Source organism: Prionailurus bengalensis, chromosome E4 (genome assembly GCF_016509475.1).
Source record: "Prionailurus bengalensis isolate Pbe53 chromosome E4, Fcat_Pben_1.1_paternal_pri, whole genome shotgun sequence".
Lineage (NCBI taxonomy): Eukaryota > Metazoa > Chordata > Mammalia > Carnivora > Felidae > Prionailurus > Prionailurus bengalensis.
The window spans coordinates 62,401,916-62,425,411 of NC_057360.1; the positions used below are offsets into that span (position 1 = coordinate 62,401,916).

Genomic DNA, 23,496 nt, shown 5'->3' on the forward strand with positions numbered 1-23,496 from the left:
ATTTTTAATTTCATATTTGAGGAAAAAATTCTCCATAAAATTAGACGGGAGGTGGGGGGTGGGGAGAGAAATACAGCTTCTATGAAATTCAATGTCTACTCACCCTGGACCACTTTTGCTTTCCCCTGTCTTCTGACCAGTGCTCCGCCCCTCCCTTTCCTCACTACCCACCCCACCCCATCCTCTCCCAGCCTCTCCGATTCCAGGATGTTGTCTCTTCTGTGCTTATTAAGGGGGATTCCATCTTGTATTTCCTAGTAAAGGGCCCGAGTCCGCACACACAGGCTTCTGCACCCTCTCCCAGGGCTCTGGAGAGTAGTTTGCAACGAAAAGATTAATGGTGCTTTCCTGATCTTCATGGCCTGTGTGTTTCTCATCATCTCCCTCTGGATGCAGTCGCTGGCTCTCATTCCAAAGCCACACATGGCTGGTCCTTGCTCCTCCCAGAGCAAGGAGACTTGCTAGGGCTGATGCTATGGAGCCAGCCAAGTCACCAGTCTCTTGCATAGTCAGAACCCCCCTCTTCTCTTTTCCTCCTGGTACAGCTCTGCTCAGACTCCTTCACTGCCCACCTGCCCTTTTGCTGGCCTCCTAACAAGCTTCCCCACCTCTGCCTCCTTCCCTTACAATCTTTCTTGTACACTGCAGCAAAATCGAGTCTTCCTGGGGCAAAATTTATATCGTCTTATAGCTCTGCTCAAGCATCTGCAGCAGATCTCTATTACGTGGGAAGCCCCATATCTTAGAGTGGACCAGTAAATATGTACCAGGTCCTTTTTACTGGGTACACATTAAGTGCCACAGAGGCTATACCATGAGCTCTGGGTCTAGTTTGGGGAACTAACCCAGACATGTGAAAAGTCACAAGGCTCCAGCCCCCACCTCCTTCCAGCTCTCCAGTCCTGCGTGTGTGACAGGCAGATCTCACACTCGACGTGTTTCAAACTGAATTTACTCTCTTCTCCCCAAATCTATGTTTTTTACATAACGGTTCCACTCTCCAGGCTCTCAAGACAAGATAGATGCACGTCACGAACATGGGGAGATTTGACGGGTGGAAGATTTTGGTCTTGTACTGTCCATCAAAATCCAACTGTCTAATTACTCACTTTCTTGGTTGTACTTAAGAACATAAAGGGACACAGAAACAAATAAGACATGCCCCCATTGCTGTGAGCGTATAATGTTCTGGGGGAGACACAGAGCTGCTTGTCCATTGTCAACTCATCCACCCAAGCTGTGCCTCACAAGCCTGGGTCTCCAGATCCAACCTCCCCCCAACCCCTTCAACCATTCACTTCAGGAAAAGTGGACTAGGACGTCTCCAGGTATTTTCATGATTCTCCAGCACTTGTCATCTACCAAATCCCAACTGATCCAGATAGCAGAATCACCATAATATCCAGGTGTATCGGGAGCTAAGGGTAAAAACTATTAACAGAGATCCCTGCCATGGATGACTTTAAAATGTGGGGAGAGAGGCTGACACCTGAACAGATGATTTCCCGATCATACTGCACGCGGCCAGACTATGGGGCTACAACAAACACAAAGAGAAGGGATCTTCCGGCCCAACCAAAGATTCAGGGAGATGTGGGGAAAGTGGGGCGAGGAAGGAGGAAACCTGCCAACTGGAACAGGAGTGGGGAGTGGGGGGCTCACAGTGGAGAAACCAGAATTTGCACCCAGGTTTGTCTGACTCTCCAGTTCATGCTTTTCCCACCATCCTGTTACATGGTAGGCTTTCAATGGATATCCACCCACTGGATGAAAGAAGAAATAACAATACAGGAGGCACCAATTCACTCCTACAACCTCTCAGAATAGTTTGGAGGTAAAATAAAGTCTGGAATTGAGAGGGGACTCCTCACTCTTGTCTACACCTCCTCAAAAAAGCCCTGCTAATGTCCCGGGCTATGCAGACAATGGGAAAAGAAACAAAGGAAGCCTAGAGCTCCAAGGGCTACAGCCAAGAAGCCCATAGAATCCCACGCTAAATCACGCTGGCCCCGGAAAACCCCTGGACAAGGAAAAGGGATCCTAACTCTCCTACACCCATCTCCTCTGAAATTTGGTTCTGGAAGGAGAGCCAGGGGATCAGAGCTGCGCGCCCACATCCTCGAGCGATTACATGGGGCTGCCTTCTCTCTGCCCACAACCCCCCTGCTCCACTGTGTTTGCAGAGCAGATGCCTCGGGCCAGCCGCCCCCCTTTCTGTACTTCCTGCTCCTTGGCCCCAGCCTCTGCCTTCCGTCTCTGTATGCTTGGCATACACACAGCAAGCCTGGAGCTGGAGTGTGCCATCATTTCACAATTCACAAACCCCAAATAAGAGACAGGTGGTGGGATTCTCCCAGGGAATGGAAAGAAGGACTCCAAGCCCACACTGTCTGAGTCTGGCAGCCCAGGGAACAGCGCAGAGGTGGGCTGGGCTGAGGCTACTGTTTCAGGAGATTCTACCCAACCCTTTCCAGGCTGTTTGATTCCTTGGTCCCGGACATTTCTCCTCAGGATTTCCTCTTGGATCCTCCCAGTTCTTCGGGAAAGTCAAAACTCACTTTGAACAGTTCATGGAATCGAGTTGTGGAAGAAGGAGTCGGCTCAATAAAATTACAATCATTTCTTTAGAGGAGGTTGTTAGAAAATGGGCCTTGGAAAGTCACAGACTCCTTGGTACTGATATCTGGATCGATTTGGGGCTCAAGACACTTCATTGCCCACTAGGGAATTGTTTTATGATTTAGTTTCTCCATGATAGATTAAGACGGGCTTGCAAATTTTGCCACTGGGGCAAAAGACTACAACTATTTCCTTTACTTCAAGGAAATATTTTGGGCTCATCTCATCAGCCACTACCAGCAAACTTTCTTTTAAATTTTCTGTAAAGGCCCAGATAGTAAGTATTTTAGGCTTTGTGGGCCATAAGGTCTCTGTCATAACTATTCACCTTGTCCTATGTAGCACAAAAGAAGCCATAGGCACTAGGCAAATAAATGAGCAGAGCTGTGTGCTAATAAAACTTTATTTACAAAAACAGGCAGCAGGCTGGATTTCGACCACAGGCTGTGGTGTGCCAAACCCTGACAAAAACCCTGTGTTCTGTGCAGGAGTATCAGTTTGAGGAGCGAATGATGTTCACTGACACCCTTAGGAAGGAAGGTGCTGCTTTGGTATGAGAAAACTTTGAGGTCTGGTTGTCTACTATTACCTAAGGAACCTAAAATAATATCAGAAGCTGCATGTTAACACAATCCTCAGGTGCTTTGTACACATTACATCTGGGGACCAGTGTGTCTCAAACACCGATCAAATTACGGGGTGCCCAGGGGGCTCAGTCAGCTGAGCATCCGACTCTTGATTTCGGCTCAGGTCACAATCCCAGGATCATGGGACTGAGCCCCTCATTGGGCTCTGCACGGAGCGTGGAGCCTGCTTAAGATTCTCTCTCTCTTTCTCTCTCTCTCTCTCTCCCTCCCTCCCTCCCTCCCTCCCTCTGCCCCTCTCCCCCACTTACATGCTCTATATGTATATCCCCTCCAAAAAAACTAAAAACAAAAAAAATTAGACTCTGAGGTCTAAGGCATGCAACTCTGTCTTCAACAAGCTCCTAGCTGAAATCGATGCTATCAGTGAATGAGGCTTCGATTAGCAAAGATCTGCTCTGGACCATCCTCTATAAAACCCAATTCCAGGGCGAAACATGGGAGCAGATGGGTTCCAGCTGCCCACCACCACCAACCCTGTTTCTCAACCCCCAACAGATAATGCATGTGGAATACAACGCTAGATGTTACACAAAAGCAAAACCACCTGACAAAAAGACTCAGACCTTGGCTAAGAGGTTCTCGCAGTCTTTTTTTTTGGTGGGGGAGGGGTGGGGGAGGAGGAGCTCATACACATAAAGAAATTAATCAGTATAAGAGGTCACATGAATGTCTAAGACAATAAGACAGCAGTGAAAAATCCTGACAAAGACTATGAATGTCTAGAAGGGATACCCCAACCCCTCTCATCCATCACAAGGGGAGGAACCCGAAGCTCCATGCCCCAGGAAGCAAGAATTTTGAATAGGTTCAAGCTCAGAAAGAAATTCAGGAAATGTTGCCAGCCAGGAACACTTAACATCATTCCTGCAGCCCACAATCTCAGGCTAAAATAATTAATATAATATGAGAAATTATAAGGCAATGAAAATGGAAACAATGGAAATAAGATTCTTGCTAGCAGCCCTAGATGTACCCTGAGGGCGATGGAGTCTGTGGCTGACCCTCAAATCTCTTATAAGCCATGAAGATCAAAGCAAAGCCAAGAGACTGACACCTTAGAACGTGCTGCCTCCACGTGTTTCACGCATATATATTCTTAGGCGTCTGAATATTTCCCCCCTAAATCTGGCTCAGAACTGCACCCCCACTCAGCAAGAGGGGCATCTGAAACTGGCATCCTCAAAAGCAAAGTCACTCCTAGGGCACGTCCCACGCAGATGCTGAATCCCTAAGATGGCGTCCAGATGTCACAGACCAGCCAGCAGTCAGAGCTCTCCCCAGTCTGGCAGCCACCCTCCTTTCCAGCTCTCTCTTCCACCACCCCTCGGTCCTAACCCTCTGCTCCCCACAGATTGCCATATGCCCCCTCCCCTCCATTCCCACGTCCAGTGCCATCTTCGTCCACTGCTCACTCCTCGTCCTCACTGCTGAGGTCAGCCCCACCGCTAGTGACCAACCCATACCTCGCCCTCTGCATACTGCACCGCTGCCTGGCACCCCCATGCTTGGCCCCAGCCCCACCCCTTCCACAGTCGGGGACCTCCCCAGCCACAAGTGCCATCCCCTACCATCACCACTCACCACCCTCTGGGCACCTCCTTGAGCACGGTGCTTTTTTTTTGTTCCTTCCCTTTCTTGTTGGCCATGAGGACTTGGGCTGGAATGATCCCCCACTCCTATCCATATGCTTTCAAATCACTTGCTGAGTCCCTCACACATCACAGGTGCCCCGTAACAGTTACTATTTTTGTAAGTAAAGCTGTTACCCAAAGTCCTTGGGTCCCACACTGCTCTCCAGCCCCACGGTTCCTTGTACATCACCACCGTCCATTTGCAGTTCATGCTTTTCAGAACATTGTTGAGCCCATTTCATCTAGAAACGTCTAAGCCAGCTGCACACCTGGCCTCCCTTCCCCTGGGCAAGCATGTCCCTCAGTTTCTAACCAGTCTCTTCTCTCCTCGCCTCGTGGCACACCCACAATAGCTGTGGCTCTCTGATTAGTTAGACACCGATCCTGACCTTGTCCTTCCTGTAATGATCCTGGCACAGCCAAACTCCAAAATCTCAGACGCCTAGGTTTATGTAGCAGTGTGGTCACGGTGCCTCATTTATCTCAACCGTAACGTGCTCTGTAACAAGCAGATGCCTCCCAGGTTTGTCCCGGTCACCGCTCCGAATGCCACCCGTCCCCACGCCACCCCCACGTGCAACCCCCCAGGCTGTGCGGTCGCCATGCCCTGGAAAACATGTCCTCCGGGACACCTGAAACCAGAACCTCCCACCCAAGACACTCATGAGAAACAGACCAGCCCTCGGCCACTTGCAATGGGAGAAAGGCAGCTTCTAAGTCACGAGGGAGAATCAAGCTCCGGTTGGAAATACAAACTTTTCCTTTAAAGGAGAAGCTAACGTTGGCAGTACTACTCTTTTGAGCTGCTCTCCAACAAAGCTGGAAGAGCCATTTTGGGAGAGAGAGGGAAAGGAAGACAGTGTGAGTGACAAATGGAGAGAAGGAGACAAAAAGAGAAAAGTGAGAGGAGGGAGGCGCGGAGGGGGGAGGAGGTGGGGGGGGCAGAGTGAAGGAATGAAGACCCAAAGGGGAAGGAGCAGAGGGGGAGGGCAGAGGAGGGGACGAAGAGGGAGGAAAAGGCAGAGAAGACAGGCTGTGCTATGCTGGCTCACAAACACGGGCCACCAGTTCTGTGGTGAGTTTGATGGTGTCCCCTGGGAGCTCTAACATCCACGAGGGGACAGGGTCTCCATGGGCTTGTATAACACTGGGCTGGGCTGGGTGGACCCCAGAGCCCCCTGGGGCCCAAAACAAACAACCAAACAGAACTGGAGGAGTTGATCTCCAAAGGCTATTGTTAACCTCTGCTCTCAGTATTTGCGACTGATGCCAGATCTTGACCGTACGTTGGGATCAGCCCCATGTTCCAGAGCATCTATTAATAACACTGCCTTTCCCTCGCAAGTGTTCCATTTAGATGTTACATTACTTGGTCCTCCTATTAATAGGAGACACAGGAAACTGAGACTGAAGTCTCTGGACAGAATGAAATACTTAATGTCGTCATTCTCAGAAAAGGAGGAAGCCGACGTTGGTCACCGGAAAAGACCAGAAGGATTCTGTCTTGGGGGAGCAGGACTTGAAATAGTTCTCGGTGTAACATGATAGTGGAGGTGGGGGGAGGCAGCCGGACGGGGCTTCACAAGACAAGGCTGTAGGTTGCACACGCCGTGGATACTGAAATAGTAATTTCTGGAAACAGTCACTTAAGATCGGGTGGCAGGGGAAGAAAAGTCCACAGTGATAGCTTCTGAAAGGTAAAGCGGAATGATCCACAGATGAATCATGTTTGAGGAATCTCGTGTAATAGAGAAAATCTGCAATAACTTCTGGTTAGTGGTTAAATGTAGCTATGAATTATTCATTCTCAACTGCACATCATGAAGGCTCCAGTGAAGACCTTTTAGCTCTTCCAGTATCAAGAGTCTACTTGAAGTCTATTGGAAGGGAGGGAGGGAGGGAGAAAGGGAGGGAGGGAGGGAGGGAGGGAGGAAGGAAGGAAGGAAGGAAGGAAGGAAGGAAGGAAGGAAGGAAATACATTAGTTTCAAGGCGATCTGTGGGAAGAAACGGACCCAAGATATTTTCTCACCACAAGGAGGTGAAGGAGAAATGGGGAAGAGGTTTAGTCCTTACATAATAAATGGCAAGGAGTGTATAATCCAATGAGCATCCTGACAGTGAGAAGAAATCTCCTGGAAAATGTGAGAAAATACCACTTGTCCCTCCTGCCCTCATCCTTCACTCCCGAGGACTCACGGGTCCATATTATTTACTCAGCCATCCATTCATTCAGCGAGTTCTACAGAAGCCATATGGATGGAAGTCAGTAGGTTCTCCCCAAGCATCTTCTGTGAGCCAGACCCCATGCTGGAGGCCAGAGATGCCAGCGTGAAGGAAACATGGCTTGTGCCCTTGGTGAGCTCCAGGCTGAAAAGGTCTCAGACTCATGGAATTACTAGAATTTTAGATTCATTAATGGGATCTGAGTCCGCTAAAGGATGAACTGAGAAGTCCCATGGAGACCAAGATTCACCCAGAGCAGACACCTTGAGGTGGGTGAATTCTTCCTAGTTTGCTCATGGATGCTCTGAAGTGTCCCACACATCTCTTTCTGCCTTGCATCCCAGGGCTAAGGGTTGCATTTATCTACAGTAAGTACCCCAGGCCGGCTTTTCTCATATATTTAGCTCCTCCAAAGCTTATTATAGGACTCTGAGTCAATGACCCCGATTTTAGTAGCTCTGTGAATTATTATTTTTCTCTAAGCCACCTCAAATTATTGCTGGAAGAAGGCAACTTACAAAAAAATAAATAAATGAATGTAATCGGAGTGTTGGGAGAGACCCGGATCGACGTAGGAACCCCGAGATTCCAGTGGGTTCTGTCAGGACAGGGAAGACCAAGATACCCTGGGCCACTCAGAGTTGGGGAAGACACCCCAGGATCAGCCGTGAACCTGGTGCAAGCCACATCTGGATCAGTGAAGTCTGAGGAGTGAGCTGACATTCAATATCAGCTTTCCTATACAATCCAACACATGGTCTCTGCTGACACCAGCTCTCGGCACAGAACCCACGTGCTCCACATTCCCTGTGACACGAGCCAGGTAAGTGAGGGGCTCCAGGGAGGCCACACTGGCAGCAGATGGTTTCCCCTCCTACCCTCGTCCCCGGCCTCATGGGGTGACAGCTTCAGCGACTGGCCTTACTTACATCCATGGGTGCAGAACATTCTCTGAGGAACGGGGTCCTCGACGACAGCTGGCTTCTGTGTGTCTTCAGTTGTCACAACGTCTTTGCTTCAAGCCACAGGACTTGGAACTTTCTAGAGCACTGAACCCCAGACCACTTGTAGATATCCCTTTATGGGGGGGGGGGAGGGAGAGCAATGTTGCATTACAAACTTTTTATTTATTTATTTATTTTTAATCCTTATTTTTTTTTTTAAATTTTTTTTAACGTTTTATTTATTTTTGAGACAGAGAGAGACAGAGCATGAACGGGGGAGGGGCAGAGAGAGAGGGAGACACAGAATCGGAAGCAGGCTCCAGGCTCTGAGCCATCAGCCCAGAGCCCGACGCGGGGCTCGAACTCACGGACCATGAGATCATGACCTGGCTGAAGTCGGACGCTTAACCGACTGGGCCACCCAGGCACCCCTTAATCTTTATTTTTGAGAGAGAGAGATAGCGTGTGAGCAGGGGAAGAGCAGAGAGAGAGGGAGACACAGAATCTGAAGCAGGCTCCAGGCTCTGAGCTGTCAGCACAGAGCCCAACCCAGGGCTCAAACTCACGAACCGTGAGATCATGACCCGAGCCGAAGGTGGACACTCAACCGACTGAGCCACCCAGGAGCCCCAGCATTACAAACTTTTGCATCATTCGTACTTTCTTTCCAATTTGACACCTCCCAAGTACCCCAGGCACTGAAGGGATCTCAAAGAGAGTCTGTTTAGGAGGGCTACACCTATTGATATCTATCAATCTAGAAACTTAAACAGAATGTTACATTTACTATTTATTTAAGATAATAATTACTCAATTTTATTATTAATGTTTAAGTTCTTAAAAATTATTGTTAAATTATGATTATGTGTTAACATAATTTTTTAAATAACAATAGCTATTTTCAAAAAAAATTCTTAGTGAGAACAGTGGCATTAGTTTACATTAAAAAAAAACTCTCATTGAGGGGCACCTGGCGGGCTCAGTCAGTTGAGCGTCCAACTCTTGATTTCGGCTCAGGTCATGATCACAGGGTTATGGGATTGAGTCCTGTGTCGGGCTCCATGCTGGGCGTGGAACCTGCTTGGGATTCTCTCTCTCTCCCTCTCTGTCTCTGTCTCTGTCTCTCTCTCCCCCTCTCTCTGCCCTCTCCCCACTCTCAAAATAAATAAAATCTCTTCAATATCTGGCTTAATTGAACACAGATTCTCATATCCACTTCTGAATTCAATTTGTTGCAATATCACATATCATGCATCCTCTCAAAAATTCCACCATATAATCGTGGGAGGAGAGCGAAACAAAGCCAAACATCCTAGGATTATTGTGGAAATAGTTTTGCTCTCACAGATCCCCTGGGAGTGTCTCCAGAGCTACCAGGGCTGTCCAGATAGCTTACAATCAAAGTAGGTCTCACTTCCCCCTCAGACTATCGCCCCCGTTCTTCAACGCCGCTAGTTATCAGTTACCTGAGCAGTCTTCTAGAACTATCGACACATAAATGTAAATATATGGATGTACAGTTTTTGCTAATGTTTTTTTAAATTAAGTATGAGCACACTCTACCTCTCACCTAGGGTTTTCTGTTCCACATGTTGGGGTGCTTGCATTCTAGCATGTGTCATTACGTCATTTCCGTCTCTTCTGCCGGTCTCTTTCCTCCATTAGATGGTAAAACAATGTGTAACTCTGTGTGGTGCCACAGCATCCAGGTGGGTTGCTGAACCGCTACTCTAAGTTGCCACTGTCTCCAGCAGAGGACACGGAACTTAATGGGAATAAAGTGGCCACGCGGCAAGAACAGACGTCACCTATATTAGTCCAGCTCTCTTCTGCCTTCTAGTTCCCTAAGAAGGCAGGCAACTGAAGTATTCAACATTTGAGAAAAGATCCAAATTTTCACTGTATTACTGGGGCTTACCAAGTATTATACTTGGGGTTTATTCACTGGGGCAAAAAGACTTGTACTGAGCTACCCAGGGGATTCTCTCTCTCTCTCTCTCTCTCTCTCTCTCTCTCTCTCTGTGCCCCTCACTTTCGCTCGCTCTCTCTCTCAAAATAAGATAAATAAAAATATATATTTTTTAAAGCTGGAAACAGGTAAACACGCTGAGCAGACGGAAACTTGGGTCTGCCATTCAAGGGAGTTTGGTGCAACAGATACCTATTGAAACATCAAATACATAAAAGCAGTAAGAGAAGTCTGAGGCGGCTGAAATGATCTGGAAATTTAAAAAATGATCTGGGAATAAGGAAAAGAAAGACAATGAAGACAAAGCCTTGGGGTCTGTCTGCCTCGAGTGGCTGGAGGAAGAACATCTCCAGGTAAGTCCCGGGACTTAAAAACTTCACTCAAAAATAGTTCCTCGTCACACAACACCCGCAGCCCTTAATCTCACCCAACTCCTTTATCTCGCAGAGGAAGAAAACCCAAGCCCAGAGGGCTGATTTATCGAAGGCCTCACAACTGCTTAGTAGCAAAACTGAAACGAGATGGTTAAGTGATCGCTGGGGATTAGCACTGACTTAGCCGCTTAACCTTGCAGGTGCACCGTATGATATGTTCACAGGAGCCTGAGAACAAACCAGAAACTTCATTGATCTCTGTCTGCTACATCAGTCCAGCACTGTAACTGTACCCGACCACACAATCAGCTCAGGGTTCAAACCATATCTTACTCATCTCGTCGTCACCGCCCCTCGGCCCCGAGGTCCCCCCCCACTGTCTCTGCCACCCGACTTATTACAGAGTAGAAAAATCACAGCTGATGTTCTTTTTCTGAATGTGCACACGATTATAGATTCCTACGGTTGAAAGAACTTACGAGTACGTCTACTATTAGTGTGACCTCTGTGGCAACAGACCCAGGGAAGTTCAGTGACCAGATAAGCCGTTAGTAGGAGAATCAGACCAAAATTCCAGTCTCCTGTTTCTTTCCATTTCACTGCCAACCTTGAGTGCAGGAGTCTTATTCTAAAGACAAACTCCCTAGTCTCCAATTTCTCCAAATGAAGCCCTCTCCCCTTAAGACACTTCTTTATTTTTTTTTAATTTTTTAATGTTTATTTATTATTGAGAGACAGAGACACAGAGCATGAGCAGGGGAGGGACGGTGGGGGGGACACAGAATCGGAAGCAGGCTCGAGGCTCTGAGCCGTCAGCACAGAGCCCGACGCGGGGCTCGAACTCACAAACCGCGAGATCATGACCTGAGCCGAAGTCGGACGCTTGACCGACTGAGCCACCCAGGCGCCCCTAAGACACTTCTTTAAAAATGAGCTCCATGGTCCCGAAAGTTTGTGGAGTGCTATAAGCTACCCCTCTCTTGAACAGCTGAGATGCTTATGACCATATTAAAGACCTCGGCGACTCCTGCAACAAAGAAACCTGGGTCACTCTCTAAGAATATTTCTCAAACTTATTTGACCACGGAACGCAGGCTCTTGCCCTGCTCCTGCTGTTATCCATTCAAAACCCCGCAGGTTTCCAGGGATCACACTTTGGGAGACGCCACCTTTGTCTAATTAGCAAGATTTCCTTTGTCGGTCCCCAGCAGACGTGTCAAGACTGACAGGTCCTCAGTGTGGGAACCAGGTGGGGAAGCGACGAGAGCCAGAGAAGGAGAGAGAAACGACAAACAGTCCCAGTCTGAGAGCCATCTGCTCTGCCAGCCACAAAGGCTGAAACAGCTATTTGGGGAATTTGGGGTCCTGGCCACAAGCGTCGGACACTGATCTCCAACCAAGACTTCTTGTGGGAAAATGGGCTCTTTGGGTGCTCATGGCCACACGTCGCTAGCACCGGGCGTCACTGGGCTTTGGGCACCATTACCAGCCATGCTCTCTCCTCGTGTCCTTCCAGGGACTTCCACAGCTGCTCAGGCTTCTCCTGGCTCACTTCACCACTTTGGCCCAAACCCACCCACATCTGGAACACTGACCACAGCCTTCTAATAAGTCTCCTGGCCCAACCCCCTCTCCCCTGCCATTTACCTTACCCCCTACAGGGACACTCATTTTCTTAAAACAATCCTTCACCTGCTTCAAGACACAAAAGAACATTCTGAACTCCACAGCCTCCAAAGCTCCCCGTAACGTAAGAAAGCACAGCTATGCAACGTCCTTTCTCGGTGCTTCCCCGTGCAACTTCCACCACGCCGGGCTCACGTCCTCTGTGTCAACTGAGCCGGCCGGCCATAAGCAGTCTGACTGCCAAGTCTCCACCTTTGCTGCTCTTTGCCTCTTGCCCATCCAATCCTGTCCGGGCTCATGCAGCTCCCAGCTCCAGACCCTGGCTGTACAAACCCTTCCGCGACTTCTCGCGCTTGTAGACACTGGCCACCTAGCCCCACGTGCATTTGCACAGCTTTACTGTTTCCTGAATTTTCTGCTGGGTAATAAACTCAGGAAGAAAAAAAAAAAAAAGACTATGCCTTACGACATTCAAGGCACTTAGGAAGCATTTAAAAAAAACCCTCTTGCTGAATAAAGGAATTAATCCACATTTGACCTCAGAACTGTAAGTTAAGCAGAAAACTTCACGCCTATAACACGCTAGGGAAACTGACCTTATTCTGGCCCTCAAAGGCATTTAAGCTTTTCTAATTCGATTGATCTTTGTTTTCTTCAACCGGAAGAAGACGGATTGTGTCCCATCCCAGAGGACCCGGCGGGTTTTTGTTCTTTTTCTTCAAGACTTAGTTGTGCTTTCTGCTACCTTCTCGCAGGCTTCTTGCCACGGGCAGCCCCCAGAGGAGAGTCTAGACTGAGTATATTACATGATATTTAAGCACGTATCTCTAAATTTTCCAAAGGTCTGGCCAAAAGAGTGTTCTTCTCAAGAACGTATTTTCTGTCGACAATTGTTTCTTCATTCATTCTTTGAATTATTCAACACACGTTTAGCAAGCAAGTCCTTGAGATGCAGAGGTGGTTAGAAGCCATGAAGCACCCACAGTCGAACACACTTTTGCTCAAAATGCATCAAAGGTATACACCTGCAACAAAATCACCTGAGGGAAGTGATTAAAAAAAAAAAATACAGGTTTCCCTGGACACTACAGAAAATTTCTTTTTTTTTTTTCAACGTTTATTTATTTATTTTTTTATTTTTGGGACAGAGAGAGACAGAGCATGAACGGGGGAAGGGCAGAGAGAGAGGGAGACACAGAATCGGAAACAGGCTCCAGGCTCTGAGCCATCAGCCCAGAGCCCGACGCGGGGCTCGAACTCACGGACCACAAGATCATGACCTGGCTGAAGTCGGAGGCTTAACCGACTGCGCCACCCAGGCGCCCCCAGAAAATTTCTTTTAAAAAAAATTTTTTTTTAATTTTTTTTAACGTTTTATTTATTTTTGAGACAGAGAGAGACAGAGCATGAACAGGGGAGGGTCAGCAAGAGGGAGACACAGAATCGGAAACAGGCTCCAGGCTCTGAGCTGTCAGCACAGAGCCCGAAGCGGGGCTCGAACTCACGGACCGCGAGATCATGACCTGAGCCGAAGTTGGCCGCCCAACCGACTGAGCCACCCAGGCACCCCTAAAAAAAATTTTTTTTTAAGTTTATTTATTTTTGAGAGACAGAGAGAGATCATGAGTGGGGGAGGGGCAGAGGGATAGGGAGACATAGAATCTGAAGCAGGCTCCAGGCTCCGAGCTGTCGGCACAGAGCCTGACGCGGGGCTCGAACTCACGGACCGCGAGATCGTGACCTGAGCCGAAGTCGGACGCTTAACCGACTGAGCCACCCAGGCGCCCCAAAAATGTCTTATTCACTAAGTCTGTGGTGGAGCCTGGAATCTGCATTTTTAAAAAATCTCTCCAGGTGATTCTGACAGATACTCAAGTTTGAGACCCACTGGCCAGTGGAAAAGACGGGCTTAGAAGGAACTCATTATAAACAGTGGTGCCTGCTTATGATACGAGGGGAGTTCATGGTATGTAACTGAGGTGCACAGAGAGGAACAGAGTAGTGGTACAAAGTTAGGTGTGCTGATGAGAAAGACCTACATGCAAATTCTGTCTCTGCCACCGACCTGCTGTGTGATTCACGCCGTGTGCCCTTCTATATAAAATAGGAAAAATACCCACCTCACACAGCTATCATTAGGTTTCAGTGAGATCATATTTATAAAAAGGGCTTCACATAAATCTTAGGACACAATAAACATCACTGAATTCATCACGACCGTTTAATTATATTTTCTCTATTTTTCTCTAAAGTTTATTTATTTAATTTGAGGAAGAGGGAGAAAAAGCAGGGGAGGGGAGGAGAGAGAGAGAGAGAGAGAGAGAGAGAGAGAGAGAGAGAGATTGAGAATCCCAAGCAGGCCCCGTGCTGTCAGCGCAGAGCCCAATGTGGGACTCAAACTCACCAACTGTGAGATCATGACCTGAGCTGAAGTCAAGAGTCAGAGGAGCTCAACCGACTGAGCTACCCAGGTGCCCCCTGGTCATTTAATTATTAAAATATTTAAAAGAGAGCACTCTCCCTCTCTCTTCCTCCCAAAAATAAATAAATAAAAATAAATAAACATTTAAAAGAGAGAGGGCGGATGAGAAAGCCTTTCCTGAGAAAACTGGAGTCTGAACTTAGTTTTAAAGCAGTGTCTCCCAAGTGTAAGTGTTTTCTTGCAGCCCACAAGATTTGGAGAATTTTTAAAATTTTGTATCTACGATTCTATCATTTGAAACTCTTCATACAATACTCATGGGGACCCGATACTGCCATGCACTTTCAGTGGCTGCCTTTTGTGTCCCTGACTGCACGGATGCCAGATGGGAGCCAGATCAAGTCAAGAGCCAATCACAAATGGGACACGGTGGGAGAGCCGAGTCACGGAATGGTTTGGCCTGTTCAGTCCGCTCACCACAGACGTCAGTGCCACGTTCGTGCTGCGAGCAGATGTGTGGAGCGGACTCTGACTCCCCACATCCCGACACCTACCGGTTCCTAAGCAGAAACCTGAGGCAGGAATACACAAAGCGGGATGGTTCTGTCTCTAACTCTGGTAGTAACTGCACGAGATACTCATCTGGAGCTATTTCAATGCCGCCGCAACGCTAAACTTGATCTTCAAGTGAATAGACAAGTTAGCAAATTATCAAATGATACCTCATTAAAACTGACATTTGACCATTTCCTACTCGCCAAGTTTGGTGAAGTATGAGATTCGATTTTCCTGGACTTATAAACCTTTGAGGCTATTATTAACACTGTGTTTAACATACTTAAACCAATGGGCATTTTCTGCGTGCATATTAATTACATTTAAATAACAGACCCAGATTAGGGGCGCCTGGGTGGCTCAGTTGGTGACTTTTGGTTTTGGCTCAGGTCATGATCTCACAGTTTTGTGAGTTGGAGCCTCCGATCGGGGGGCTCTGTCCTGACAGTGTGGGGCCTGCTTGGGATTCTCTCTTTCCCTCTTTCTCTACCCCTCCCCAACTCATGGGGTCTCTGTCTCTCTCAAAAATAAATAAACTTTAAAAAGTTAAATTAGGAGTGCCTGGGTGGCTCAGTCAGTTAAGCGTCCACCTTCGGCTCAGGTCATGATCTCATGGTTTGTGAGTTGGAGCCCCATGTTGAGCTCCGCGCTGACAGCTCAGAGCCTAGGACCTGCTTCAGATTCTGTGCCTCCCTCTCTCTCTCTGCCCCTCCCCTGCTCACACTATGCTTCTCTCTCTCTCTCAAAAATATATAAACATTTAAAAAAAAATTTTTTTTTAATCAAATAAATAAATAAATAAATAACCCAGATTAAACATAGAGCAGGCCCTGAGGCCACCTGGTTCCACTCTATCTTTACCCACCCCCCCCCCACTAGTGGTTAGTTTCAACCAACCACATCATTTGACACAGTAAAATAATGTTTTTAATTTATTTTGTTGAGTTTATAGTTATGTGTGATTTCATTTCTTTTTTTTTTTAATTTTTTTTTTCAACGTTTATTTATTTTTGGGACAGAGAGAGACAGAGCATGAACGGGGGAGGGGCAGAGAGAGAGGGAGACACAGAATCGGAAACAGGCTCCAGGCTCTGAGCCGTCAGCCCAGAGCCCGACGCGGGGCTCGAACTCACGGACCGCGAGATCGTGACCTGGCTGAAGTCGGACGCTTAACCGACTGCGCCACCCAGGCGCCCCGTGTGATTTCATTTCTAAATCTGGTTCGGCTTTATGGTTGCAAAAGAACTATAAGCGTAAGAAGCATAAACCTAGTTTTATGTTTGTACATATTTTAATGATGTCCATATAATCAATTACCCTGAGAGGCTGCAAAAAAATTTTTTCCTATAAACTATGTCTATACACTGTTCAGGTTTGAGGAACATTGAATTGGATAATCCCAAGGGAAGACGTTTAGCGAGCTGAGTCTATCCATCGGCACCTGTCTCCCATGAAAAGCTTTTCCACTCCCCCTTTTTCACCAAGGGTAAGCCGCGGAGAATCCGTTCCTTCCGAAATCCATGACCAAAGCCACCCCCCGCAGCATGTCTGTTCCGCACAGCCTCCTGTGCCATTTCGTTAACTTTCCAAAGCACCCTACATCAGCATCAGCAAAAGTACTATTCTGGGGGGGTGGCGGGAGCAGCCGAGGTGGGGGGGCGCTAGAGAATATCTTCTTTGAACGTGGAACACCATTTACCTTATACTTGAAGCCATATCGCTGGCCCTAAGAACTGTGGCTAGTGGTGTGGCCGGGAATTGCTGAGATGTGATCAGACGAAATGACGTGGGTCTAGACGGCACTGTGCCTTGTCACCACGCTCACCTAACCCCTCATTTAATAAGGAGAATGTGTTTTAACACCTCGTGACCCGTAGGGTGGATGCGTACCACTTCCCTAATGCGTATCGCTGGATCACACAGTAGAAACTATAATAACCTCATCATAGGGATGGATTTGAATGTATTTCTTCTCAACGTTTTTTTTACTTATTTTTGGGACAGAGAGAGACAGAGCATGAACGGGGGAGGGGCAGAGAGGGAGGGAGACACAGAATCGGAAACAGGCTCCAGGCTCCGAGCCATCAGCCCAGAGCCCGACGCGGGGCTTGAACTCACGGACCACGAGATCATGACCTGGCTGAAGTCGGACGCTTAACCGACTGCGCCACCCAGGCGCCCCTGAATGTATTTCTGAATAGCATCACAGTACTTCTCCAACAGCCCCGAGGAACTGTGGCTGAATAAATTTGGGAACGAGTCGGCAACGACAATTATGATTTATGCTCCTACCAAGCACTGGAGCGAGACCTTTAGAGGCTCTGAGCACTGGAAGTATTGTGGCACCCTCCCCCTCTCACCCCACCAAGTACTTAGTTATAAAAAAGAAAAAACACCACTATAACGTAACAGTAAGTATAAGAACATTCAGTAAAGTTTCTTTTTTTTTTTCACTTGTGATTTTTTCAGTACTTCCTTGGAAAACCAAGTATCAGCCTATTTCCAAAAGAAACTGGAAATGCCCCTGCTCGTGCCTTAATCACCTTTGTGCAAAGCAACATCGTAAGTGTATCTAGACTTTTCACAGGCACCATCTCACTTGAGACCAGGACTCGTGTGTTCCATACAGTCTGCAGATAACAAATATGGGGCCATTTGTAATGTGTCGAACTCTTTTTTTTTTTTTTTCTATTTACCTGCCCAAGAACTTCACCAGACTTTTCCTTGCCCTGCCCAACTCAAATGAGGATTTATATCTTAAACACTGAAATCCCTTTCAGGATTCGTACTCCTTGGGAGGTTAGGCCTGGAAATGAGACCTTCGGCCTGTTTCAGCGTGCCTTCTGTCTCCCAGACCATTCTGCCCAAGGCCTGAAGCTCCGGGTGATAGGATCACCAGCGAGTGCAAAGTCTTTGCATCTCATTCATAGGATAACATTAGACTTTTGGGGTGTCTTTGATTGAATATGTTTCATAAATGCTGGCAACTATGTGATCAATTAGAAAATTAAAGTAGGGAGACCCGGGATCCTAGAACTGGAATTTCCTCCAACTAAGCATACAGCACAGCAGAGCGCCCCCCACCTTTTTCTGGACGATGTGGGGTGCCTGTGGAACCAGGAGAGGGGCCAAAGTTAGCACCATTGCTCATAAAAATGAGGAAGGCAAGTAAATATTGCAAAGTCATGAAGAGATAATAGTAAGACCATCAGTCACCTCCTATCCTGCAAAAACAAAGTTTGCCATCAAAAACACAGCAAAAGGATTAGAAAGTCACTTTTCGCAGTCCTTTGGGGGATCCACGTAAGTCTAGAATTTACATCCTAACTTGACAGCCCTTTGGCAAGGAATGACTGAACAAAAGGTTTAAAAGTTTTTTCACCTCCAAACATGATATTAAACAACAGTTAATTCGCTTTTTACATGACACTTAATGTTCAAATGAGAGGGGGTTTTTTTTTTTATGATTCTTCTTACATGAGAGGGGTCTCAGAGAAGAGTGAACACTCAGTGTTGGAGAGGAGGGTGAAAGGTAAGGACTTCTTGTCTCAGAGGTTTGAGCAAAGCCATGAGAGAAGAAGCGTGACCAGGAGAAAGACACCAGCTCTGCCCATCGTCAAACCAAGTTTGGGGTTATATCCTGATATCCAGATTGACTAGTCATCGGTCTCTGGGAATAACTATTCTCTACTTTCTGCTTTTTAAAAATTAACCCTGCGTGTGTTTACATACCCAAAGTCCACCAAGTGTTCACGTGTGAGTTTACTCCTCTTCATTTGTATTCATGAAGACATTAGTTCCTTTCTTCAATGTTCACAGCTCATGAGAAGCAGGAACTGAGGCCAGTACTCCTCAGAGCAAGCCCAGTGCTTACACCATTTCTCGGTCACCTGCCTCTCTGGACATCCTGATCTCACAGAATAACCAAGCAAGAGAAATTTATTGAACTCCCTTACGTCCTCAAAGACGATAGTATATGAGGCTTCAATGACAGCCCTCTGAGAATGTTCTCAGCAACAAACAACACTGTGCTAGGCATATAATAAGACCTTAATAGAATATATATTGACAGGTCAGCAAACACTAATGGGTTAGGCTACACAGTGAGTTATAGAGATCACCTAAGACATGTTCCTTGCTAGACGAGGTGATTATGACCCAAAACACCAGGGATTCCAAGAAGTAAGATCTGAGGTGGCCAGAGGATCTGAAACTCAGGCTGGCCTTTAGAGACGGTGGCATTTAGCTAACATAAGAGGACAGACGAAGATATTCAGAGTACATGGGATGGGGTGAAAACTTCAGTGGACACTGTAGCGATTGAAGACTTAGCCATAAAAGTGAAAATGGTGTGCGTGCTGACATGGACCGTGACTAACATTAATTGGACTAGAAGATATAGAAAATTTATATTGCCCTGTATAGATGAGAAAACTGAAATGCGGACAGGTTTAAAAAAGACTTGCACAAAATTGAACCGCTAACAGGTGGCAAAATTAAAATTAAAAACTCAACATCCCCAAAAATGAATAATCCAATTAAAAAATGGACAGAAGACATAAATAGACATTTCTCCAAAGAAGACATCCAGATGGCCAACAGACACATGAAAAGATGCTCCACATCACTCATCATCAGGAAAATACAAAGCAAAACCACAGTGAGATACCAGCTCACACCTGTCAGAATAGCTCAAGTCACCAACACAAGACACAACAGGTTTTGACAAGGATGTGGAGAAAGGGGAGCCCTCTGGCACTATCGGTGGGAGTGCAATCTGGTACAGCCGCTTTGAAGAACAATATGGAGGTTGCTCAAAAAGTTGAAAAGGGGCGCCTGGGTGGCTCAGTCAGTTAAGCATCTGACTTCAGCTCAGGCCATGATTTCATGGTTCGTGAGTTCGAGCCCCGCATCAGGCTCCGTACTTACAGCTCAGAGCCTGGAGCCTGCTTCGGATTCTGCGTCTCCCTCTCTCTCTGCCCCTCCCCTGCTCACACTCTCTCTCTCTCTCTCTCTCTCTCTCTCTCTCTCTCTCTCTCTGTCTCAAAAATAAACATTTTTTTAAGTTAAAAAATAGAACTGCCCTATGATCCAGCAATTGCACTTCTAAGTATTTACCCAAAGAATACAAAAATGCTGATTCAAAGGGATACATGCACCCCAATGTTGATAGCAGCAATAGCCAGACTATGGAAACAGCCCAAGTCTCCATCAATTGATTAATGGATAAAGAAGATGTGGTATATATATTCAGTGGAATATTACTCAGCTATAAAAAAGAATGAAATCTTGCCCTTTGCAACAACATGGATGGAACTAGAACGTATTATGCTAAGTGAAATAAGCCAGTCAGAGAAAGACAAATACCACATGATTTCACTCCTATGTAGAATTTGAGAAACAACACAAATGAGCCAAGGGAAAAGATAGAGAAAGAGAGAGAGAAACCCAGAAACAGACTCAACTATCGAAAACAAACTGATGGTTACCAGAAGAGAGGTAGGTGGGGGGTAGGTGAAATAGGTAACGGGGATGAAGGAGGGCACTTGGCGTGATGAGCACTGGGTGATGTATAGAAGTGTTCAGTCACTATACTGCCACCCAAAACAGGTATTACACTGTATGTTAACTAACTGGACTTTAAATAAAAACGTAAAAATAAGAAGCTTACTCTTTTAACCTGGCCTATTCCATTCCTTCTACCATACTATGATTTTAAGTGAGAATATTTATATGTTGCGTTAATTAAAACAAATGACCGGGCGCCTAGGTGGCTCAGTCGGTTGAGCCTCCGACTTCAGCTCAGGTCATGATCTCACAGTCCGTGAGTTCGAGCCCCGCGTGGGACCCTGTGCTGACAGCTCGGAGCCTGGAGCCTGCTTCAGATTCTGTGTCTCCCTCTCTCTGACCTCACTCCCCCGTTCATGCTATGTTTCTCTCTGTCTCAAAAATAAATAAACATTAAAAAAATTTTTTTAAACAAATGACCAGAAAAACAAACAAAAGCCATATGACTGTTATTTAAGGTGATAGCTATTACAATTTGCATGATGTGGCAAACAGATTTCCCAAATACCTGATATTAACCCATTAGTCTTTATCAATAGTTTCAACCATTGATAGCAAGGGTTTTGCCTCCATTATCTTTATTAAATAAGATATTATTGAAGTTATGATGCAATAGCAATAGTTATCTGAAAAATACAATTAATAGCTTTTAAATAGAAATGTTCATCATTATAACTATAAAAAAAAAGGTCTGTCTTCAAATAAGAAAGTAGCCAGGAGGAAATCAGAGTGCTGGGAATTTGGGATTTGGGACTTTAGAACAGTTTTCAGTTCACGGAAAAACTGAGCAGAAGAAATAGAGTGTTCTCCTGTATCAACCACCCTGGGCCCCCAACCACACACCAAACCTCCGCCGCGTCAACATCCTACAGCACAGTGGTACATCTCTTACAATCAGCGTGCTTACACTGATGTCTCACTCTCACCCAAAGTCCAGCGTTCACATTAGGGTTCGCTCTTGGGGTGGTACATTCGGATGAAGTTATAATGACACGTGTTTACCATTTGGTATCGTGCAGAATAGTTTCAGTGCCTTAAAAATCCTGTGCTCGGTGTATTCATCTCTCCCTTCCCACTAACGCCCAGCAAACACCAATCTTGCTGCTGTCTCCAGACTTCTGCTCCTTTCCAGAATGTCAGAGTTGCAGACTGCAACCTTTTCAGATCAGCCGTCTTTCACTTAGTAATAGGCATTCAGTCTTCTCAGGGCCTGATAGCTAACGTCTTTTTACCGCAGCATAATATTCCACTGGGTGTGCCACAGTTTATCTGTTCAGGTTATGCATTTGGCAATTACAAACAAAGCTGCTATAAACATCGCCAATACCTGAGGCAAGCTTCTGGATGAACATATGTTTTCAATTCATTTGGGCATTAAGGAGCATGAGTTTTTAATCATAGGGTAAGTGCATGTTTAGTTGTATTAAAAAACAAAAAAACATAAAACAAAAAAACACCTACCAAACTATCTTCCAAACTGGCGGCACCATTTTGCATTCCCACCAGCAGCGAGTGAGAGTTCTTGTGGCTCCACACCAGCATTTGGTGATGTAGGTGTTCTGGATTCTGGCCATTCTAACCGGTATGCAGTGGTAAAGCACTGCGATTTTCATGTGAGGTCTTCTAATGACGTATCATGTTGAACATCTTTTCATCTGCTTACTTGCTATGTGTGTTCTTCCTTGGGGGGAAGTCTGTTCAGGTCTTTGGCCCACTTTTTAATCAGACTGTTCCTTTTCTTATCATTGAATTTTAAGAGGTCTTGGCACATTTTGGATAACCATCCTCTATCAACTGAGTTTTTGCCCATAGTTTCTGCCGGTCTGTGGCTTGTATCCTCATTGTCTTGACATTGCCTTTCAAAGAGCAGGGGGTTCTCATTTTGATGAAGCCTAGCTTATCGATTCTTTCAAGAATCAGGTCTTTAACAGGTGATGGGGATTAAGGAGTGAATTTGTTGTGAGGAGCACCAGGTGACGTATACAATTGTTGAATCACTATATGGCACACCTGAAACTAATATAACACTGCACGTTAACTACCTTGAATTAAATTAAAAAATTAAATTAAAAAAAAAAAAAAGAAAGTATCATATCCCTAGTGTTGTGTCTAACAAGTCATTGCTATACCTGAGGTCACCTGAGGACACCTAGACTTTCTTCTGGGTTATTGTTCTGAAGGCTCTGTGTCTTGATTTATTTGTTTTCTTGTTGCACAAGGATGTCCAGTTGTCCCAGCACCATTTATTGAAAAGACTGTCTTTTCTCCATCGTATCACCTTTGCTGCTTTGTCAAAGATCTGTTGACTGTATTAGTCTGGGCTCTCTACCCGGTCCCATTGGCCTATTTGTCTACACCTGCACCAACACCACACTGTCTGTGACTTTGGAGTAAGCCTTTGTCCTTCTTCTTCAATATTGGATGGGCTGTTCAGTGTCTCCCGCCTCTCCATATAAACTTTGGAATCATTTTGTCAGTATCTGAAAAATAACTTACTGGGATTTTTATTAGGAATAGGATTTCGTTTTTGATTTCCTGTGATATCATCTTATCATTATTATCTCCATTTTAAAACTCTACATAATGTAACCATTCTAAAAATTAGAACTACCTCTGTCCCAGGAACAATTAACGACTCTTGAGTGAATTTGTCCCGCGCTGCTCTCTTCTTCGGATCAGCTTGTTCCCCGGGTCTCAAGAGGCCCCGTCCTCAAGGCCAAGTGCCAGCAGCCTGGGACCCTTCACCACTCCTCTTAAGCTTTGTGTGCCCCTGGGAAGTTACAGTCCTGCGAGATGCCCTGGCTGCACAGCCCCCGTGAGGGTTAAGGTGGTGCCCTTTTACCCGGCCTAAGTCCTTTTGCTCCTGGTGAGCAAAGGAATGGGCATGTATTGGGGTAGGGGCACTTTAAACCTACTA

The 23,496-nt window shown here is 46.3% G+C and overlaps 1 protein-coding gene across 3 annotated transcripts in view; it reads right to left on the bottom strand.

Annotated features, from left to right (window-relative positions):
- DDR2 (discoidin domain receptor tyrosine kinase 2) overlaps positions 1 to 23,496 on the bottom strand; it is a 156,809-nt gene that overhangs the window by 123,040 nt on the left and 10,273 nt on the right. For 2 of the 3 annotated variants that reach the window (XM_043567561.1, XM_043567559.1), the window contains exon 1: positions 8,051 to 8,196. The exons of the other annotated variant lie outside the window; for it this stretch is intronic. In XM_043567561.1, coding sequence (XP_043423496.1) covers positions 8,051 to 8,056 — 6 coding nt within the window. In that variant the 5' untranslated portion in view covers positions 8,057 to 8,196. Of the gene's footprint in view, positions 1 to 8,050; positions 8,197 to 23,496 lie in introns of those variants that run through there. 3 annotated transcript variants of the gene reach the window in all.